General features: G+C 52.5%; 1 protein-coding gene across 1 annotated transcript in view; it reads right to left on the bottom strand.

The window, feature by feature from the left end:
- GLIS1 (GLIS family zinc finger 1) overlaps positions 1 to 18,791 on the bottom strand; it is a 259,783-nt gene that overhangs the window by 72,553 nt on the left and 168,439 nt on the right. Inside the window, exon 4 of the mRNA XM_070364757.1 lies at positions 17,375 to 18,257. Coding sequence (XP_070220858.1) covers positions 17,375 to 18,257 — 883 coding nt within the window. The remainder of the gene's footprint in view (positions 1 to 17,374; positions 18,258 to 18,791) is intronic.

Raw genomic sequence — 18,791 nt, 5'->3', positions numbered from 1 at the left:
GCTTCTGTCAAGTTGTGGCATGTGGGCTCTGCAGTTTGCAGCACAAGGGCTCCAGAGTGCACAGGCTCAATAGTTGCAGTGCCAGGGCTTAGTTGCCCTGTGGCATGTAGGATCTCAGTCCCCCGGCCAGGGATCAAACCCATGCCCCCTGCAGTGGAAGCATGGCGTCCTAACCACCGGACCACCAGGGAAGTCCCAAGTCACTTAACTTCTCTGAGCCTCAGTTTCCTCATCTATACAGTGAGATTAATGATAGCTACCTCAGAGGGCTGCTGTATGGGAAGACTGAGAATAAAACATATACTATAAAACACAGGTGAGGTTCCTTCATCACCAGTATCTACTTGGCCCTGGGTTTTCTTAAGGGATATTCAGTTCAGTTCAGTCGCTCAGTTGTGTCCAACTCTTTGAGACCCCATGAATTACAGCACACCAGGCCTCCCTGTCCATCACCAACTCCCGGAGTTTACTCAAACTCATGTCCATCGAGTCAGTGATGCCATCCAGCTATCTCATCCTCCGTTGTTCCCTTCTCCTCCTGCCCCTAATCCCTCCCACCATCTGGGTCTTTTCCAGTGAGTCAACTCTTCGCATGAGGTGGCCAAAGTCTTGGAGTTTCAGCTTCAGCATCAGTCCTTCCAATGGACACCCAGGACTGATCTCCTTTAGAATGGACTGGTTGGACCTCCTTGCAGTCCAAGGGACTCTCAAGAGTCTTCTCCAACACCACAGTTCAAAAGTATCAATTCTTCGGCACTCAGCTTTCTTCACAGTCCAACTCTCACATCCATACATGACCACTGGAAAAACCACAGCCTTTACTAGATGGACCTTTGTCAGCAAAGTAATGTCTCTGCTTTTGAATATGCTATCTAGGTTGGTCATAACTTTCTTTCCAAGGAGTAAGCGTCTTTGAGTTTCATGGCTGCAATCGCCATCTGCAGTGATTTTGGAGCCCCCAAAAATAAAGTCTGACACTGTTTCCCCATCTATTTCCCATGAAGTGATGGGACCAGATGTCATGATCTTCATTTTCTGAATGTTGAGCTTTAAGCCAACTTTTTCACTCTCCCCTTTCACTTTCATCAAGAGGCTTTTGAGTTCCTCTTCACTTTCTGCCATAAGGGTGGTATCATCTGCATATCTGAGGTTATTGATATACCTCCCGGCAATCTTGACTCCAGCTTGTGCTTCTTCCAGCCCAGCGTTTCTCATGATGTACTCTGCATATAAGTTAAATAAGCAGGGGGACAATATACAGCCTTGACGTACTCCTTTTCCTATTTGGAACCAGTGTGTTGTTCCATGTCCAGTTCTAACTGTTGCTTCCTGACCTGCATATAGGTTTTAGCAAAGTTAATTGAGAAAACAAGGTCTATGGCTTTGTTCAGTGATTCCGATCATCATTCATGGTTTGGACAGCCTTCCTCTAGCAATCAGCTCATGTGACTCTCACTGTGGCCTCACAAAGGTTTGATATCCATACAAAACTGCCCCCAAGACACAAGCTGGTTGCTCTGCTTCCTTTACCAGACAAGAAGCCTACAATTCAACAACTTGCTTTCTTTGCCTTGGCTTCCAGGAAGCTCTACTAAACGTAAGATTTAATTGCAGTAGCTACGTGAGTTTAGGGTTTTCATGTATTTATGTTCTTTTCTTTCATCTATGTTGATTTAACAGAATCTAGATCGTTTGTAGTGAATACTCAAGAATTCTTAATGAAAGACAAGAACGCAATGATCAGGAATACAGTGCACTAGAACACAAGGAGACAGCATAGAAGACCACAGCAGGATTTTTTTGGGTTTCCACCAGTCATTCCTCTTCAAGGAGGATGTAACTGACTCCCAGGGAAGAGGAGGGGAGGCAAGGGCTGGACTGCACCACAAGTGCCTCCAGCCTCTGCAGGCCTTGCTCTCGTCCACCAGGCACTGCACACACAGTCCACAGAGTGCAGAACACTTTTAGGAACCCACGAAAATGTTTGAATTTAATTTATAATCAGAAGACCCAAGGAACCTTTAGGTCAAAAAAAAAAGGGCTTTCCAAGTGGCTCAGTGGTTAAGAATCTGCCTACTGACACAGGAGACGCGGGTTTGATCCCTGAGTCAAGAAGATCCCCTGGAGGAGGAAATGGAAACTCACTCCAGTATTCTTGCCTAGGTAATCCCATGGACAGGGGAGCCTGGTGGGCTGCAGTCCATGGGGTCGCAAAGAGTCAGACGCGACTTCGCAACTAAACCACCACCACGAACACCAGGTCAAATAAAATGTTTTACTATATAACATTAATATGTTGTCTTGAAACCAATGCCATCATAAAATATAAGTTTTAGTACTTTTTATGGAAGAAGAGGCTGAAGCCAAAAGTTCTGGGGTCAACACCTGTCTTGATGAGGCCTGGCTTGATTTATGCATCTCACCAATGAGTCCAGGAAGCTCCGACTTCCCACCTGCTGACTCCCCAGGGACCTAGTCCTCCTGCATGCTTCCCTCTCTGACAGGATCCAAACAGAGAGTTTCATGAAGATTCCAGTGGGAAGTGGGCTTTGCCAGGTGAATCTAATTTATACCCACAGTAACGACCTCAGACAGATCCTGAAAGGCTGAAACTGCTGCCTGGCTGTGGGGCAGGGCGGTCCCCGGGCTGAGTTTGCCAACCAGTTGTCAGGACAAACCTTTCTGGGCTTGTGAAGACGATTAAAGGGCTGGCGCTTCAAAGGCACGAGCCTCAAACTTCCTGACAGAGGTGTTGACTGCAGGCAGCAGACCCTCTCTTCCTCTTGCCACAGGACCACACCTTGTCTTCCCCCAGCTTCCCAGGGTAAACAGAACTGACCCGACAGACACCACCATCACACCAGGGCATAAGCAGAAGTGGAACTCAGAGAGGGGCAACAGGTGATGCCTTCCCTGGGTGTCAGCACTGACCTGTGACCCTATGCATCACCACTGACCCAGTGAGTGACCCTGGGCATCACCACTGACCTGTGTATGACCCTAAGCATCACTGCTGACCTGTGATTCTGGGCATCACCAATGACCCACTGAGTGACTCTGGGCATCACTGCTGACCTGTGACCCTGGGCATCACTACTGACCTGAGTGTGACCGGGGTATCACCACTGACCTGTGTGTGACACTGAGCATCACTGCGGACCTGTGACCCTGGACATCACTGCTGACCTGTGCGTGACCCTGAGCATCACTGCTGACCTGTGTGTGACCCGGGCAGCACTGCTGACCTGCCATGTGACCCTTTGCTGGTCACCCTGCCTCACCAGGTCCCAGTGTCCTCATTGGGACGATGGGACAATGGTTCTCATGAGGATGATATGGGGTGATGGGTGGTAAACCACTTGCAGTAGATGAGGCAGGATTATCACTCCAACTAAACAGACAAGGAAACTGAGACCAGAACAAGAAAACAGTTTGCCTAACCAACATCATGGTGAATAAGGGATCACAAGTGAATTCCAAAAGCCTTGAAGGTAGTGTCCAGCTCTTCTTGAGGAGTGGTTATGCCTTCTGCTTCCCTGGATCAGAATCCCAACTCCACAACTCTCACTGGCTGTGGGACCTCCCCACATTCTCTCTCCTGCCCTGTGCACACAGTCACGGCCACAGAGGCCTCCATCCTGACCCGGTTCTCTCTCCTGTCCCCAGGACTAGAGGCCCAGACAGCTAGCCCCGAACCCCTCCCTTCCTCTGACCCTCCACACACCTCTCCTAACCTGTGAGGTCGCTGTCTCCCTACATAAGAAGCCAGGGAAGGGGAGGGCCCAAGGATGCCTTGGGCTTGTGATGCTGATTCTTGATACAGCAAACCCCATTCTTCAACCAGTGTAGGTTAAGTGGAAGGATCCAAGAAAAGTCCAGATTATGTGGGATTGCTCTTGGGGAGTCGAAGTCACTAATTAAGATGGCAGGCATTCTTTGGGCTGAGATCACTGAAAACTGAGAATGATCATTCATGCTCGATTACAGAAAAAAACTGATACAGAGGATATCCTGGAGCAGTGGTTGGCTGGGTGTTGGATTCCCAGCACTTAACATCTCTGAGCCTCAGTATCCTCATCCATAAAATGGGACAGTAATGCCAACATCAAAAAATTCACGGAGAAAACAAAGGGCTTAACCTGATTTCTGGAGGACAGCACATTCCTTAAAAATGCCACTTTTCCTCCTTCACACTTTAAAGTAGCTGCTTTGGGGTAGTTTAATCATTTCCTCTGTTGTATTCTTGGCTGTAATACTCCTTTTGTTGTCAATTAATGCAAACGTGTACTCTTGCTCTATGTTTGGCCCCGTGGTCATAAAAACAAGATCTGTGGAGACTGAATTAATGATAAACAGCTGCAGCAGCAGCAGCTAACTGCAGAGCTTCTACTCTGTGAAGGGCTTGATGGTAAATTTCTCTCCAAGCCCCAAAAACCATGCAGGAATGAGGACAAGAACTCTTCCTCTTTAGGCCTCAGTTTCCAAATCCACAGACAGGATTGAGTCAGATGGTTTCTAAGCCCCTGTCTGGCTCTGATACTCCACATGAGGTGGATAACTTGGGGTACAGACTTCCCTTTATCCTGATATTGCAGATTAAGGAGCGAAGGAAATCAGGGCAGGGATGGGGTGGGAGAAGGGAACTAACACGTGCTGAGCACCATCCACGCACCGGGTGCTATGCTGGGCTCTCTGGGCACACTACCCATCCAGCCTAACCCAGAAATGCCCCTTTGACAGCGACCTATGCAGTCCTCACCACGACCCTGTGAGTTTGTTGCAAAAACACTCATTCTACAGGACAAGGCTCCTGGCTCTCAGCCTAGGCCCTTCCCAGAATGCTCCATCACTTCTGTCCCACTGAGTTACACCCTCTGCCTTTGCACTCAATCCCATTCATTCAGCAAATAGCTGTCCATCACCTATGGTTCGAGGCCTTGGAAACGCAACAGAGAACAAAACATAAAAAGATCTGGACTTTGTGGAGCTTACACTGAAGTAGAGGGAACAGGTCAGAGACAAACACATAATGTTGGATAGTATGAGGGGCAGAGAGTGACTGAAGATATTACATTAGACTGGTGGTCAGGGAAGGCCTCCTGGAAGAGGTGACCTGGACTTCAATGAAAGCTTCCATGGGCCTGAGTGAAAGGGAGGCAGGGCTGGAACAAGAGTATCCCTGAGGGAGTGAAGAGCCACACAGAGCCGGAAGTGGTTATGAACTTGGCATGTGTGAGGACCAGCTGGGAACCCCTGTGGCCGGAGCAGAGCACGTGGAAGCGACTGAGGTTGGACAGCTCATAGGGGCCCACACCTACCCCTTTCTTGCCCTCCACTTCCTTCCTCTTCCTGAGGGCCTGGCCAGGAATGCTGAAAGGTAACTAGGCTCAAAGGATCTTAGCAATCCTGGACCCAAACCTTCCATCTTACTGATGACAAAACAGAGTCCCAGAGGGTCTGGTGGCTCCTCCAGAGCCACAAGACTGATGCAAAGCCGGGGGGGGAACCAAGCTCTGCACCCCAGGCCCATACTGTCTCACCCAGACTGGTGGAGCTGGGATCAGGAAACCTAAAGGCTTGGAACCAATCAAAGTCCTTGTCACACGCGTGAAGAAACTGAGTCCCAAGGCCAGGTGGTTAGTTACATGTGCATGAAGAAGATAAGGGGTTGGGGTGGGCAGAGGAGCTGCAGACTCGTGTTGGTGCCCACCTAGGTGGGCATTTGCACAAGCCAGTCTTCCTCTGGGACCAACACCCACAGCAATCAACCATCATGCTTTTTTAATGCATGTAAGGAGCTGTGATATCTGAAACCCACCACTGGTTGCAGCCTCCCTGGAGCCTGCTGGGCAGGGCTGCCTGAACTGGATCCTGCCAGAAGGGAAAGTGATTCTGACCCATGTGGACTGCACAAGCTGCCAGCCATCTCCTCTGTGTGACCTCCAGTGGGCCATCTGCCACCATGAGGCTTGAGTCCTCCTCTGTCAAAAAGTGCTGCAGGGCCTGGGAAGAGCATCAGAGGAGAGGCCCCGGGGGGTTCTCCCTCAGTGCAAACACAACCCAACTGGCCTTCTCCAGAATCTTGGGAGGCAGTGGTGGTACAGACAGAGGCAACACAAAGCAACTTTCAACAAGGGGCCTGGCGCATAGTAGGTACTCAACAGACACTGCACTGGGAAGCAGGGAGTGGAGCTTTGGTTCCTTTGCTCTGTGATTTTCCATGAGCCAAACCCTCTCTACAGGCCTCAGTTTCCATATCAGCAAACAGCAAAAGTACGAACCAGCACACAGCAAGAAGCATTCAGACTTGTGGCCTCCATGAGGCCACCTCCTCCTGCCCTGGATGCCTGGGGAGAAGAAATGGGAGCAGGGAGTAGGGCTGAAATCTTGGGAAAGTGCTGGAGGCACAGCTGACTCTTCCTGGGGCCAAACTCCCTTGTCTTCCAACTGCTATCACGTTCATTGGCAACTAAACTTGGTCAGAAAGGACCCCAGAGGCCAAACTATCTCCTCAAACAAGGGGTTCATCATATTTTGTGATTCAATTGTGGTGCAGAAGGCAAGTGTGGGCAGTGGGAAGATGATGGAGCATGGAACCAGGGACAGAAGGTGGGTCCCAGAGGTGACACCTGGCCAGGAAGCTTCCCCGCTGTGGATTTCAATGAGGCCATTATAACAGAAGGGTCCTGCCACTGCCCTAAGCATTCCTTGAGCACAGGAGCTATCTATCCAAACTTCACCCCAGGGCCTGGTCATGCCCTGGAAGCTGCAAATGTTCATTTTAGCTTGAAAAACCTATGTTTTCTGTCTCAGTCCAACAGAGAGGATGGTGGATGGTCCATCAGCTGAACACACACTGGTACTTGCTCTCCTCCATGACAGCAGAGACCACCATCTCTAAGAAATGCACAGCCCAGGACTCCCGTGATCTCATAGAGCTCTCTGCTCTATGTCCCCAACATGGCTGATTATCAAGGGAGGCTGGGGCAGTGGGGGTACGTGGAAGAGGCCAGAGCAGGCGGCCACCTCCCAGCCATTTGGAAACTGCCACTAGCAAGGCCGTAAGTCTCAGTGATGGGCTCTCATTTTATCATTACCCACGTCAGAAGAATGCATCTTGAGGAGGCAGTGCTGCACGAGTCAGCACGGTAATCACTTACAGACCCAGAGGCCCAAATCCTGGCAGTGGAGGAAGATTTATTGTGGGGATGGATGGAAAACAAAGAACAGTTGTGCAAACTTTACGGAGCCACATTATGGGAAATGCCTTTCCCATTTCCCACTGGTAAATGTGCTGGATGCTGTTTCCAAAGGAGGACTGAGCTCTGGTACCCAATCAGGTAGACACTGTGCCCGGCTCGCTGAGCTGAGCTGAGCTGGGCTGGCCCATGGTGCCCAGGCCTTGACTGGCAGCCAGGCTCCACTCTCTGCTCTAGCGGACCCGGGGAAGAAGGCTCCTTCCTGGGCCTCCCTGTCCTCATCTGCCTACTGCTGTTCCCCGTCAGATGCTCCCGCAACACAACCAACATTCTAAATGTCAACGCTGATTGTGTCACTCTCCTGCTCAGCACCTTCCCACCACTCAGGGTAGAGTCCAAGCTCTTCATACTGGACTTCAAGGTCCTTTAAGGGCCAACTTCAACTACCATTTCTGCTCCCAGCCCCCATGCACAGAATACCAGAGGCTACCTATGTTCCCCCCAAGGGTCAAGACCGTCACATCTTTTGTGTGGCTGCTCCCTTTCCGTGAAATGCCTTCCCTCAGGATCTGCATCTGGGAAGCCCCTACTCTCCCTCCAAAGCCCAGCTCTCATGACCTCCTGGGGGATGACTTCTCCCTCCTCTGTGTCTCTGCAGCATTTGGTTAATGCACTCAGCACTGGACCATTCCTCATTCGATGCTGCACCCCCTGCTCCTAGCATCTAACCTGGCACCATAAACTGAAAGCCGCTCAGTCATGCCTGACTCTTTGCAACCCCATGGACTATACAGTCCATGGCATTCTCCAGACCAGAATACTGGAGTGGGTAGCCTTTCCCTTCTCCAGGGGATCTTCCCAACCCAAGGATTGAACCCAGGTCGTATGCATTGCAGGCGGATTCTTTACCAGCTGAGCCACAAGGGAAGCCCTGGTGCAGTAAGAGCATCAATAAAACTGTGTTGAGGAGCTAGCAGTGGTGTGGGGCAGCGGGGTGGCGGGGGGAGAGACAACACAGCTGAGCCTAAGGCACTCTCCCCACAGAGGAAAATAGGGAAGCTGAGTGTCCTGGGTCGTGGAGGTGACTGGGGCTACAGAAGGCTGGTGTGGCCCATCACTCACATAACAGATGAGATCCGTCACTGTAGCAGGCCAAGTGAGGCGCAGGAGGTCGGCTCAGATAACCCATCTGCCATCAGCGGAGACAGAGCCTATTAATGCTCAATCATGAAGTTTACCATTTCCAGGATGTCCCTCTTAGAAAACAAGTTCTGGACACTTTCTTCAAGTCACTGTTGATTTTATCTGACTTTCTCATGCCAATAAGAGAATCATTTCAATTCCACTTACATTAAATTCAAAAGCTTTTTCTCTTTTTATTATTTTAAATTCAATTCAGAGGGCTGTGTTTTTGTACTCTTAATTTTTTTCATATTCCATAAAGCAGTGCTGACTTCACAAAACTTGGCCAGTGTTCCTGTACCCTCCAGTCTGGTGCTCCCAGGAATTCTCATCTCTCTGAGAGCTCGGGTTTGATGACTCAAAAAAAAAATAACAAGCGCTCCTGTTCTCAAGCATGAAGCATGGAGTATTTTGCCAGGAGGCATGAGGTAAGTGCTCCATACACATGATCTCATTTAATTCTCACAACACTCTCCCTTTTACACAGACAGGAAACTGAGGCTCAGAGAGGCCACGTGACTTGTTTGAGGTCTCACTGTTGGTTAAGGGGCAGAGTGGGGATCTGAACCCCAAAAGTTATCCTCCGTGTTTAGTCATTGGTCCTCCCTGACTCACCAATTCCTGACTCAGACTTTAAATAAGATGGGGGGCGGGGAGTCAGGGATGGAGATGAGGTAGGGCTGGGGATGGGGGAGTGCATGGGAGTAGCAGGGGCGGGGACAGATGTGGAAGGGAGAGGGGTGGGCATGGGGGGCTGTGCAGCAGAGGAGGAGGGGGCAGAAGAGCTGCACACAGAGGCCCAAAGGCCAGGCACTGCATCTGGGAAGCAGGTGGCTAGTGGGTTCTGTGCCTGTTGGAAAACCTAGCTGGAAGGGACAGGCCTATGAGGGTGACTGTGTACTCCGGGCCTGGCTGTGGGCAGGAGCACTGGACTGGGAGTTGGGGACTCAACTTGATACCCTCTGCAGGGCCCTCTGCAGTTTTCGAAGCACAAGCCTCCACCCCTCAGAGACTCTTCTGGGTGAGCATCATAAGCCCCATTTTATAGATGCATTAGTGGAGGCTCAGGAGTGAAGTGACCGGTCCAAGTTTGCACAGTCAGTAAGCAGCAGAGCGGGGATGAGCCTCCTTCCTCTCTTTTCCAGGCAAGTCTTTTCCATCTGTGGCGCCTCAGTTTCCCCCTCTAAACAGTGATGAGTGGGAGCCCTCAGGGCTCTGAGTTGTTCCCAAGGCTAAAATTTCCAGAAAGCCTCTCCTTACAAAGGCCCCTGAGTTTGAGTTTTATGAACTGGGGAAGAGAGGAAGGCATCCAGTGTAAGCCAAGATCTGTGGAGCTGGAACCTTGACTTCAAGAAGGGAAAGGGCAGGAGCATCTGCTGAGCCCCAAGAAATACAGAATGCTAGGCATTAATCCCATTTCACAGATCAGGAAACTGAGGCTCAGCATAGCCAAGTGAGCCATCCAAGGCCACATCCATGCCTGAGCTGAAAGTTATGACAGTCTCTGTTCCTCTGGGGACACTCAGGACTGCTTGACCGCTGTGCATTTTAGACCCTCCCTTTTCGTATCCTAATGCAAACCGCCCAGAGCAGTCAGATCACGTGTGCTGTGTGCTTACTGTGTGCCAGGCACCGCACAAGCATCTCATGTATAGTCCCTCATCGAAGCCTCAGAACAGTCATATTCTCTCCACTTTACAGGTAAGAAAACAGGCTCACAAGAGTCAAGTTAATTGCACACAATCACAGGCTGGCCAGGTTTAAAATTAAGGCTTTCCTACAGGGAAATTTCAAGCATCAGATAAGGGGTGGCTGTGACCATCTTTAAGGTCCCTCCAATCTTGCAACTTTATAGGAAACTGCTCTGGAGGACAGTGTCCAGGCAACTTCACACAGCTTCGGAGCACAGAGGTCAGATGACCACCCCAGCAAAGCCTTGGGAACAGGCTCAGCATCTCTGCCTCCAAGGCCAGGCCAGGTGCCAAACAGCATGTGGTCTCCAAGACATTCACACCAGGAGCACTGTTATAAATGGGGGAACACATGGTGGGAGAACAGGAGGCACAGAGAGGGGGAGCTGAGGAGAGGACACTGGACTGGGTTGTGCAGGATGGTTAGGAGTTTGCTGGGCTTCCTAGGTGGCACTAGTGGTAAAGAAACTGCCTGCCAATGCAGGAGACATAAGAGATATGAGTTAGATCCCTGGGTTGGGATGATCCCCTGAAGGAGGGCATGGCAACCCACTCCAGTATTCTTGCCTAGAGACTCCCAAGGACAGAGAAGCCTAGCGGGCTACAGTCCACAAGGTGGCAAAGAGTCGGACATGACTGAAGTAACTTAGTCACACACGCACAGGCTGGAAAAAGTACCCCATACAGAGGTATCAGCAAAAGCCAAGGCCCAGAGGACGGACCTCAGTAAGGGTCCTTAACAAGCGCACAGTGCTAACTTAAGGACTGCATTTGCTCAGAAGGTTTTCCTACCCAGACCCTCTCGCTCCCCACCATCAGAACGAGGCAAGGCTCAGGCCCATTTCCAAAGTGGGTGGGTTTGGTGACCAGACCTGGCTGGACCAGCTTGGCCTCTATGGACTCATGTACAGCAGGCTCCTCCAGGGCAAAGGTTATTAAACCATGCTCAATTTTACAGTCTTTTAATCTCGCCAGAAAGCACAGCCTCCAGAAAGGGAGACTGTTTTCAGGTGACAATGATTTTTAACATGGTGAAATGGTCTTATTCTTCATCCCAGGAGTGTTCTCTAATACAGAACAAAAGACCCATCACGTCGGCAGGGCAGGGACCTGCAGGCTCTTAAGATGATGCGCCAGTGGCTTGGGAAAACTAGTTAAACACAGGTGCCTACCTGCTTCCCTGCTCCATCAGGGCTCCACGGGGCCAGGTTGACTCTGATTCTCTTCTGTAAACCCACTGCCCACGAGGGCCTGGCACATGGGAAGCACTCGGTATCAGCTTGCTGAATGAGTTTCAGATCTGGATGTTTTCCCAACATGTGTAAACAGATGACAATTCTCTGCTTGGGAAATGGCTCGGGGTCATGGCTAGTGCACAGCCTCTGGAGTCAGGTTGAGACTTGGGTTCAAAATGACCCCATGATACACCTGAGACCTGAACTTGGGCATGAACTGGACTAGCCTTTCCCCATTTGTAAAATGGGGATAATTCCAGTCTCCAGGAATGTTCTGAGGGCTGAGACCACACATGTATGGAAGCCCTAAGTACTGAAAATTACCCAGTGAGTATTTCAATAATGTTCCTATCCTGTCTTGACCGACTCCGACAAGCAGCCAGGCTGAAAACTGCAGCTCCTGGCTCTTCTCCCACCCTCCCTCGTCCAGTAGTTAAGACCACAGGATTAAAGGGCAGAATCCTTTCCCTGGCGCTAGAAGTGTCGCATCACCTTCATCTCTAGACCCCTGACTCCTGGCACACAGGAGAGGTGTCCCTCCGGCAAAGCAAGTGCTTCAGGGGGTGAATTCTTCCTTCATTGGAAGGTCACTTTTCCAACTTTTGGTGACCAGTCGCACCAGGAAGCCCCCTGCCCACTGAAGTTGCCCCATCTGCTGTGCGATCCTGGATCCCCACTCTCTCAGGGCCTGTCTTCCCCATGCCCTCTTCCTACATGATGAGGATGGACTGGTAAAGCTGCCTGCTCAGTCATTTCAAACTCCTGGATAATTCCCTGGGATGAGCCGGAGATGCTGAGATGAGTCAGGGCTGTCAGCTGGCCAGGAATGTGGCCCCTCACTGGGCTGGTCTCAGGACATTGGGGGGCGGGGACAGATGCTCGGGACCCCACACGCTGTGATATGAGCAGCACTGAGGATTCTACTCTGCTGAAGGGAGAGTCTGGGCAAAGGTGGCAGCCTATGGAATGGTCCAGGCAGCTGCACCAGGTGATACAGAGCAGATACATTGAGTCTTCGAACTGACATTACCTTAGCTAGGGCAAGGTAATCCATAGCTGGACATAGCTTGTCTCAGAATAAGCTAGGTCTCTCCTTCCTCCGGACTTCCTATGAGATATGATCCCAGACCCCCAGTCAAGCCTCTTTCTCATGTATATCCCTGGTCCCAGTCCGACAACATTTAGGACCGTCTGGAGGGGGCAAGGGACCAATGGTCAGTGCAGCTGCAGCTGCCAGAGGAACCCAGGCAGGATGTAAGTCCAGACCTGAGGCTTCAGCCGTGCATCAGGACTGGGAGAGCAGGGACCAGCACCTCCTCCCTGTGGCCCTGCCCCGGCTCCCTGTTCTAACTCCAGTCACCCTGAATAGCCATCTGGCACGGAGCAGAGGCCGTGCGTCCCTGGCAGACACCTGCCCACAAGGCCATCAGCACGTGTGACACTCCTGCCCACCCCACAACAGTGGAGGCTGCAGTGTTCAGCCAACCTCCAGGCCGGGCTCCACTCCTGCCTGGCTCTTTTGAGTCTCAGGTTCCTCATTGGTAAAATAGCCATCAACGACCCCGTCCTAATTCCTAGGGCTACTGTATGAATCTCTTCAGATGATCAGTGTGAAGAGTATGCCCGAGGAAGCTAAGAATTAACTAAGCACTTCCCTGGAGAAGGCAATGGCACCCCACTCCAGTACTCTTGCCTGGAGAATCCCAGGGACGAGGAGCCTGGTAGGCTGCCATCTATGGGGTTGGACACGACTGAAGCGACTTAGCAGCAGCAGCAGCAAGCACTTCCCTATGTTATCTCTTTCAATCCTAATAGCAACAGCCCTAAAAGGTAGGTAATATTATCACTCCATTTTACAACTGAGTACGATTCAGAGACTGGAGGGCTTCCCAGGTGGCACTGGTAGTTAAAAACCTGCCTGCCGGTGCAGCAGACACAGGTCCAATCCCTGCACTGGGAAGATCCCCTGAAGGAAGGCATGGCACCCCACTCTAGTACTCTTGCCTGGACAATTCCATGGACAGAGGACCCTGGCAGGCTGCAGACCCATGGGGCCACAAAGAGTCAGACACGACTGAGCGACCAAGGACGAGGAGGACAATTCAGAGAGGTTAAGTCACCTGCCTGAGGTCACACAGCCGGTAAGCGGCAGGGCCCCAGGTCAGTGTGACTCTAGATTTGTGCTTTCACCTGCCTTTCACACCTTCCATGCCGTGCTCACAGCTTTGGTCAAGCTCTTCACAAAAGTCAGGAATTGTCATCAAAACCTAAGGTTATGAGAGATTGTCCTCCTTCACTTCTGCCTGTCTTTTTCTCAACGTGGAAAAAAGCAAACTCATAGTCTGCTAATTTCTGCAGTCTCAGACAATCAGAATTCCAACTGTCTGGGAGAGCCAATCTAAGAAAGCAAGAAATTAATCTTTTCAAAGTTAACGTCTCGGAGGCGTCGCGTCAGTATTTGGGTTGGACGTAACCTTGCTATCGTAACGCAGATGAAACCCCAAATTTAATAAGGCTAAGACACTCCGACAACATAAGAAACATAACAGGATATTGCAAAAGATTAGGGCGCTTCCTCTGGACAGCGCGGATGGGCCGCGGAGAGGGCAGGGGGGGGGGTGCGCCCGTGGAAGGAGGGTGCACAGCGAGGCGAGTCCTGGTCCCTGGCCGGGCCTGAGGACGAACGGCCTAGGCAGAGGGCTCCTCCAGGCCCACCTGGTGTGGGAGCAGAGGCTCCGCAGGATAAATGTGAACCAGCTGCAAGGACGAGCACGGGAGTGTTACAGTTGGACTGGGCGGGGAAGGCTTACCTCATGAAAGAACTGTGCAAACGGCTGCTGGAAAGATAATAAAAGGATTAACTGCTATTTTAGTGGGCCATTTACTCTTCAATCAAAGTGTCTCATCTATTTCCTGTTCTCTGGAGGCTCTGCGTCCAAAATTCCTTTGTCTATTACAGCACATGGTAGCAGAGGCCTGTCATGAGAAATTAATAATTTTACAGGGAAGGGAGATTTTATTTATCTGGGTGCGGACTAGCGCCCGCCCCTTCCCCTGGGTTACCTACTGCACCGGTCTCTCTGGAAGAGGCAGCACGCCCACAGCACACACAGTAGACCTCAGAGATTCTGCTACCATCTTCAGAGGATGGCACCCGGCAGGGCTGGCCCCAGGACCCCAGAGAACAATCAGTTTAACAGGGGAAGATGCACACAAACAGGAGCATCACAGTTTAGAAAGATGAGAGTTCAACTTCCACTCCCAAGGTTACTAGCTGTGTAACCTTGAAAGTGAAGTGAAAGTCACAGTGGTGTCCAACTCTTTGACTCCATGCACTGCAGTCCATGGAATTCTCCAGGCCTGAATACTGGAGTGGGTTCAGTTCGGTTCAGTCGCTCAGTCATGTCCGACTCTTTGCGACCCCATGAATTGCAGCACGCCAGGCCTCCCTGTCCATCACCAACTCCCGGAGTTCACTCAAACTCATGTCCATCGAGTCGGTGATGCCATCCAGCCATCTCATCCTCTGTCATCCCCTTCTCCTCCTGCCCCTAATCCCTCCCAGCATCAGAGTCTTTTCCAATGCGCAGGAGGGCCAAGAGGAGCTACTCCACGTTCAAGGTCAGGAGGGGCAGCCATGAGGAGACACCCCTCGTCCAAGGTAAGGAGCAGCGGCTGCACTTTGCTGGAGCAGCCGTAAAGAGATACCCCACATCCAAGGTAAGAGAAACCCAAGTAAGATGGTAGGTGTTGCGAAAGGGCATCAGAGGGCAGACTGGAGTGGGTAGCCTTTCCCTTCTCCAGGGGATCTTACCAACCCAGGGATCGAACCCAGGTCTCCCTCATTGTAGGTGGATTCTTTACCAGCGGAGCCAGAAGGGGGCAAGTTATCTTCATCATTGTTATTAGTATTACTAGCAAGATTATTAGCCTCTATTATTGTTGTCATTATGGTTTGTCTCTAACTGTGGGACCTGGGGCAAATTATACAATCTCTCTGAGCCTCAGTTGCCTCATCTTTAAAATGGGGAAAAATAGTATCTGCCCCATAATGTTGTTGTGAGGACCATAGGGAGCATGAGACCACAGGCTTAGAATAGCCCCTGCACACAGTCAGCACTCAGGGGCTGGGCTTGCAGGTCTTACTACCATAATCCTAAACCCCTAAGAGGTAAGATGAAGTGTTCTCACAGTAGCAGGTGGAAGGCCCGCTGGGCCCTACTGAACTTCCACTTCTTCATCTGCAAAAGCCCTTGGCAACCCCAGGTAAATATAGACATGGCTTGAACATCACCTGCCCCATGAAGCCCATTTAGGTTTCTCCTCCCTGGGTGGATACAGACTCCATCTCAGAGTCTGTGAGTGACTCCTGTCACTCACCTCCCTCCCATCAACTCTACATGGGAGCCCAAGAAAAGCTCCATGCCAGGGTTCAGGTCAGGCTGCCTCCACAAGGGCCTTGCAGGTACCAGTGAGGTCACCCCCAGACAGAAGATGTGAAGGAGAACTGCAGCTCAGTGGCTGTCAACTGCAGGATCTCCGAGAGAGACGGGGACTGTGTGCGGCCCAGGACCCCGCCTTGTGATGCCCTCTGGACAACTCCTTCCAGACAGGGGCATGCCCTCTTACAAGTCACGTGTCACAACACCCCAGATGAACAGGGGCATCACCAGGAATCAGCCTGGCCACCAGCTCTCCCTCCAGCACACTCTCAGCCCAAAGACACACAATACAGTCCACTTCTCAGCCTGCTCATTCCAGCCACTCCCCATGACCCCAGCATGCCAACCACCCCACATTATTTGGCAGAGGCTGTCCCCTGCCCCTCACTTGTCTACAGAGTGAATTCTTTCTCATCCTCAAGACATAGCCTCCTTGAAGTTATATAAGCTGGTCCAGTGGGTGCCCAAGTCACAAGCAGATGGGCCCCAAGGGCCAACAGCTGGTCCCAGGAAGATGGACTTTATGCTGCTGGTTGCCGATGCTTCTCGCCCCCTCCCTGGCCCTGCAATGCTGCCCAGCACTTTGAGCAAGAACAGAGAGAGGTCCACCTCTCCCCCAGCTGCACCCCTTCCCAGACTGAGTTCTCCATGAGGCAGGCGAGGGCCCAGAGACAGTGAGTGCATACGAGTGTTGGAAGAACTCAACTTTGGCTATGACACTGGCCCTACAGACCAGGCACACGGCTTCCTTCCTCTGCCTTTCCCAGGCCCCAGCAGTTGGGAAGACAGAGCTGGGACTTGGTACCTCCATCGGCCCTTCCACTCCCAGGCAGGCACCTGTCCTGATGAGCTGGCGGGACCTTGGGGGTGGCTTGGCTAAAGATATCAGAGACTAAGACAACATTCCTGATACAGATTTCCACCACAGTGAGAGCAGCACGTGAAAATGACCAGTCAGAAGGGCTGGAGGCCTCAATGCCTACAGTTAATGTGTGTGTGTGTGCGTGCACGCATGTATGTGTGTGTGTGAGTGTGCACATGTGTGTGTGCAAGCATAGGCATGTCCCTGGAAACCTTAGTCTCCATCTCAGCCAGAATGCTGCAGGTGCTATCCAGGGCCTTATCTGCTAACCAAAGGTCTCACCCCAAAGCCTGCCCTGGGCACCCACAGCTCTCAAGCCTGATGCCTGTAGGGACCCAGTGCTCTGTGGACAAAATCAAGCCTGTGACCCCTAGTGAAGAGCCAGAGCCAGGGGCGAGCATATTCCCCATGACTCACCTGGTCATCAGCAGACGGGACACGAGCATTTGTGTGTAAGAAAGGCCGGCTGAGCTGCTCTGACCCCAGATCACAGGTGTCACCACCTGAACAGCGTGTGTGACACCAGACCGTAGACGGTAGAGAAGAGGGTACCTGGCAAGTTCGAGGGGCCCTCCACCAAGGTCCCCAGTGAATGGGGCACTGACCATTGTGACTGGTGGCCACATCCATAGTACTGGTCCTTCCCTCTTCAAGCAAGGGGACCCTGGCCAGACGCCAGGGGAGGCCCCCAGGCAGAGCTCTGCCAGGGCAGTGAGCTAAGTGCAGCACTGTGGGGGCAAACCCGGAGGCCGTGGGAACTCACCATGCATTTGTTGGGCTTCTCACCCGAGTGCACCCTCATGTGGATGAGCAGCTTGTAGCGGGCGTTGAAGGGCTTGTAGCGACGCACGCAGCCTGCCCAGAAGCAGGTGAAGTCTTCGCCCTTGCGCTGGTCTATGTGGCTCTTCTCGATGTGCCGCACCAGCTCCTCCTGCTGCTCGTAGGCTGCACAGCAGTCCACCCAACGGCACGCCTGCCGCCCAGCCAACCCCCTGCCCGCCAGGCCCAGCCCCAGACCCCCAAGGCCCGGGCCAGGCGGCAGCTGAGACAGGGGGTAGGGGGGCGGCAGGCCCTGCTGGTGAGGTCCGAAGAGCTCTGAGAACTCGTCCGCGGGCTCCTGCTTCAGGAAGCCGGCCTTCCGGCACGCTTCAAGCCGCAAAGTGCCCTCGTGGCTCTCGGTGGACGCAGAGCTGGGCCGGGCCCGCTTGGGAGGGCCCCCCGTGTCTCCCGGCATAGGGGGGCTCCGGAGTCCGTTGACACAGGTAACCAGGGCTGTCTGGGAGGAGCGGATGATGGCAGTGATGTCGGAGGCAGCGCAGGGTGAGACAGAGACCGAGGAGGTGGGGGGCAGCCCCAAGAGGCAGCAGCGCTTCAGGCCCCCCTCCGGGAGGTGGGCCTCAGGTGGGGGTCCCAGGCCCGAGCTGGGTTCACTGCCCAGAAGGTAGCAGGAAGGTGCGGGGTTGGCAAGGCCTCGGCCCGGGAGGTCCAGGTCTGTGTGCAGGCCTGTGGCCGGCGGGGCCCGGCAGTGGGCGGATGGGGGTGCGCGAGCTTCCGTCATGGCCCGGTAGTCAGGCAGGGATTCCTGCTTGATGTGCTGTGTGGCTGGGAGGCCACCATTCACATAGGTGGCCTGGGGCCTGGGGGACCTGGAAGACAGTGCAGAGGGGTCATGAGAGGGTGGGCACTCCACAGTGGGGAGGGCCGGGCCGGGGACAGCGGGAGCCTGAGGGCGGAAGGGGCGGAGAAGCCCAGAGCAGGGGAGGAAGGCTGACACTGGCAGCAGAGAGATGAGGCCTGGTGGTCCAGTGAGCAGGAAAGAGCATGGAGCAAGAAGGGGAGAGAGAAAAAGCGGAGGGGGCTGGGGAGATGTTCAAGAGAGGCAGGAGGTCTGAAAACATGACTGTGTGGGGGAAGATGCCAGTAAGGCGCACATTTTGTCCTTTTATTATATCCAGACCACCCTCTCCAGACCAAGCACCATCTGTCCTGCCTCTGAGGCCTCCCTGGGTCTGCCCTGTCCCGCTGCCTGTGACCTTCTAGTGAGTTCTGGAGGAAGAAGGCTGAGAATGGTTCACGGAGAGACACCAGGTCCAGTCTGTTTTAAATTCTGCTTACTTGTCCCTTAAATCTCTCTTAATTCTTGTAATCATTCTTAACTTCTAAAAATGTGATGTTTTGCC

Source organism: Bos mutus, chromosome 3, assembly GCF_027580195.1.
Source record: "Bos mutus isolate GX-2022 chromosome 3, NWIPB_WYAK_1.1, whole genome shotgun sequence".
Taxonomy (NCBI): Eukaryota; Metazoa; Chordata; class Mammalia; order Artiodactyla; family Bovidae; genus Bos; species Bos mutus.
This window is presented reverse-complemented; position numbering and strand designations above follow the sequence as displayed.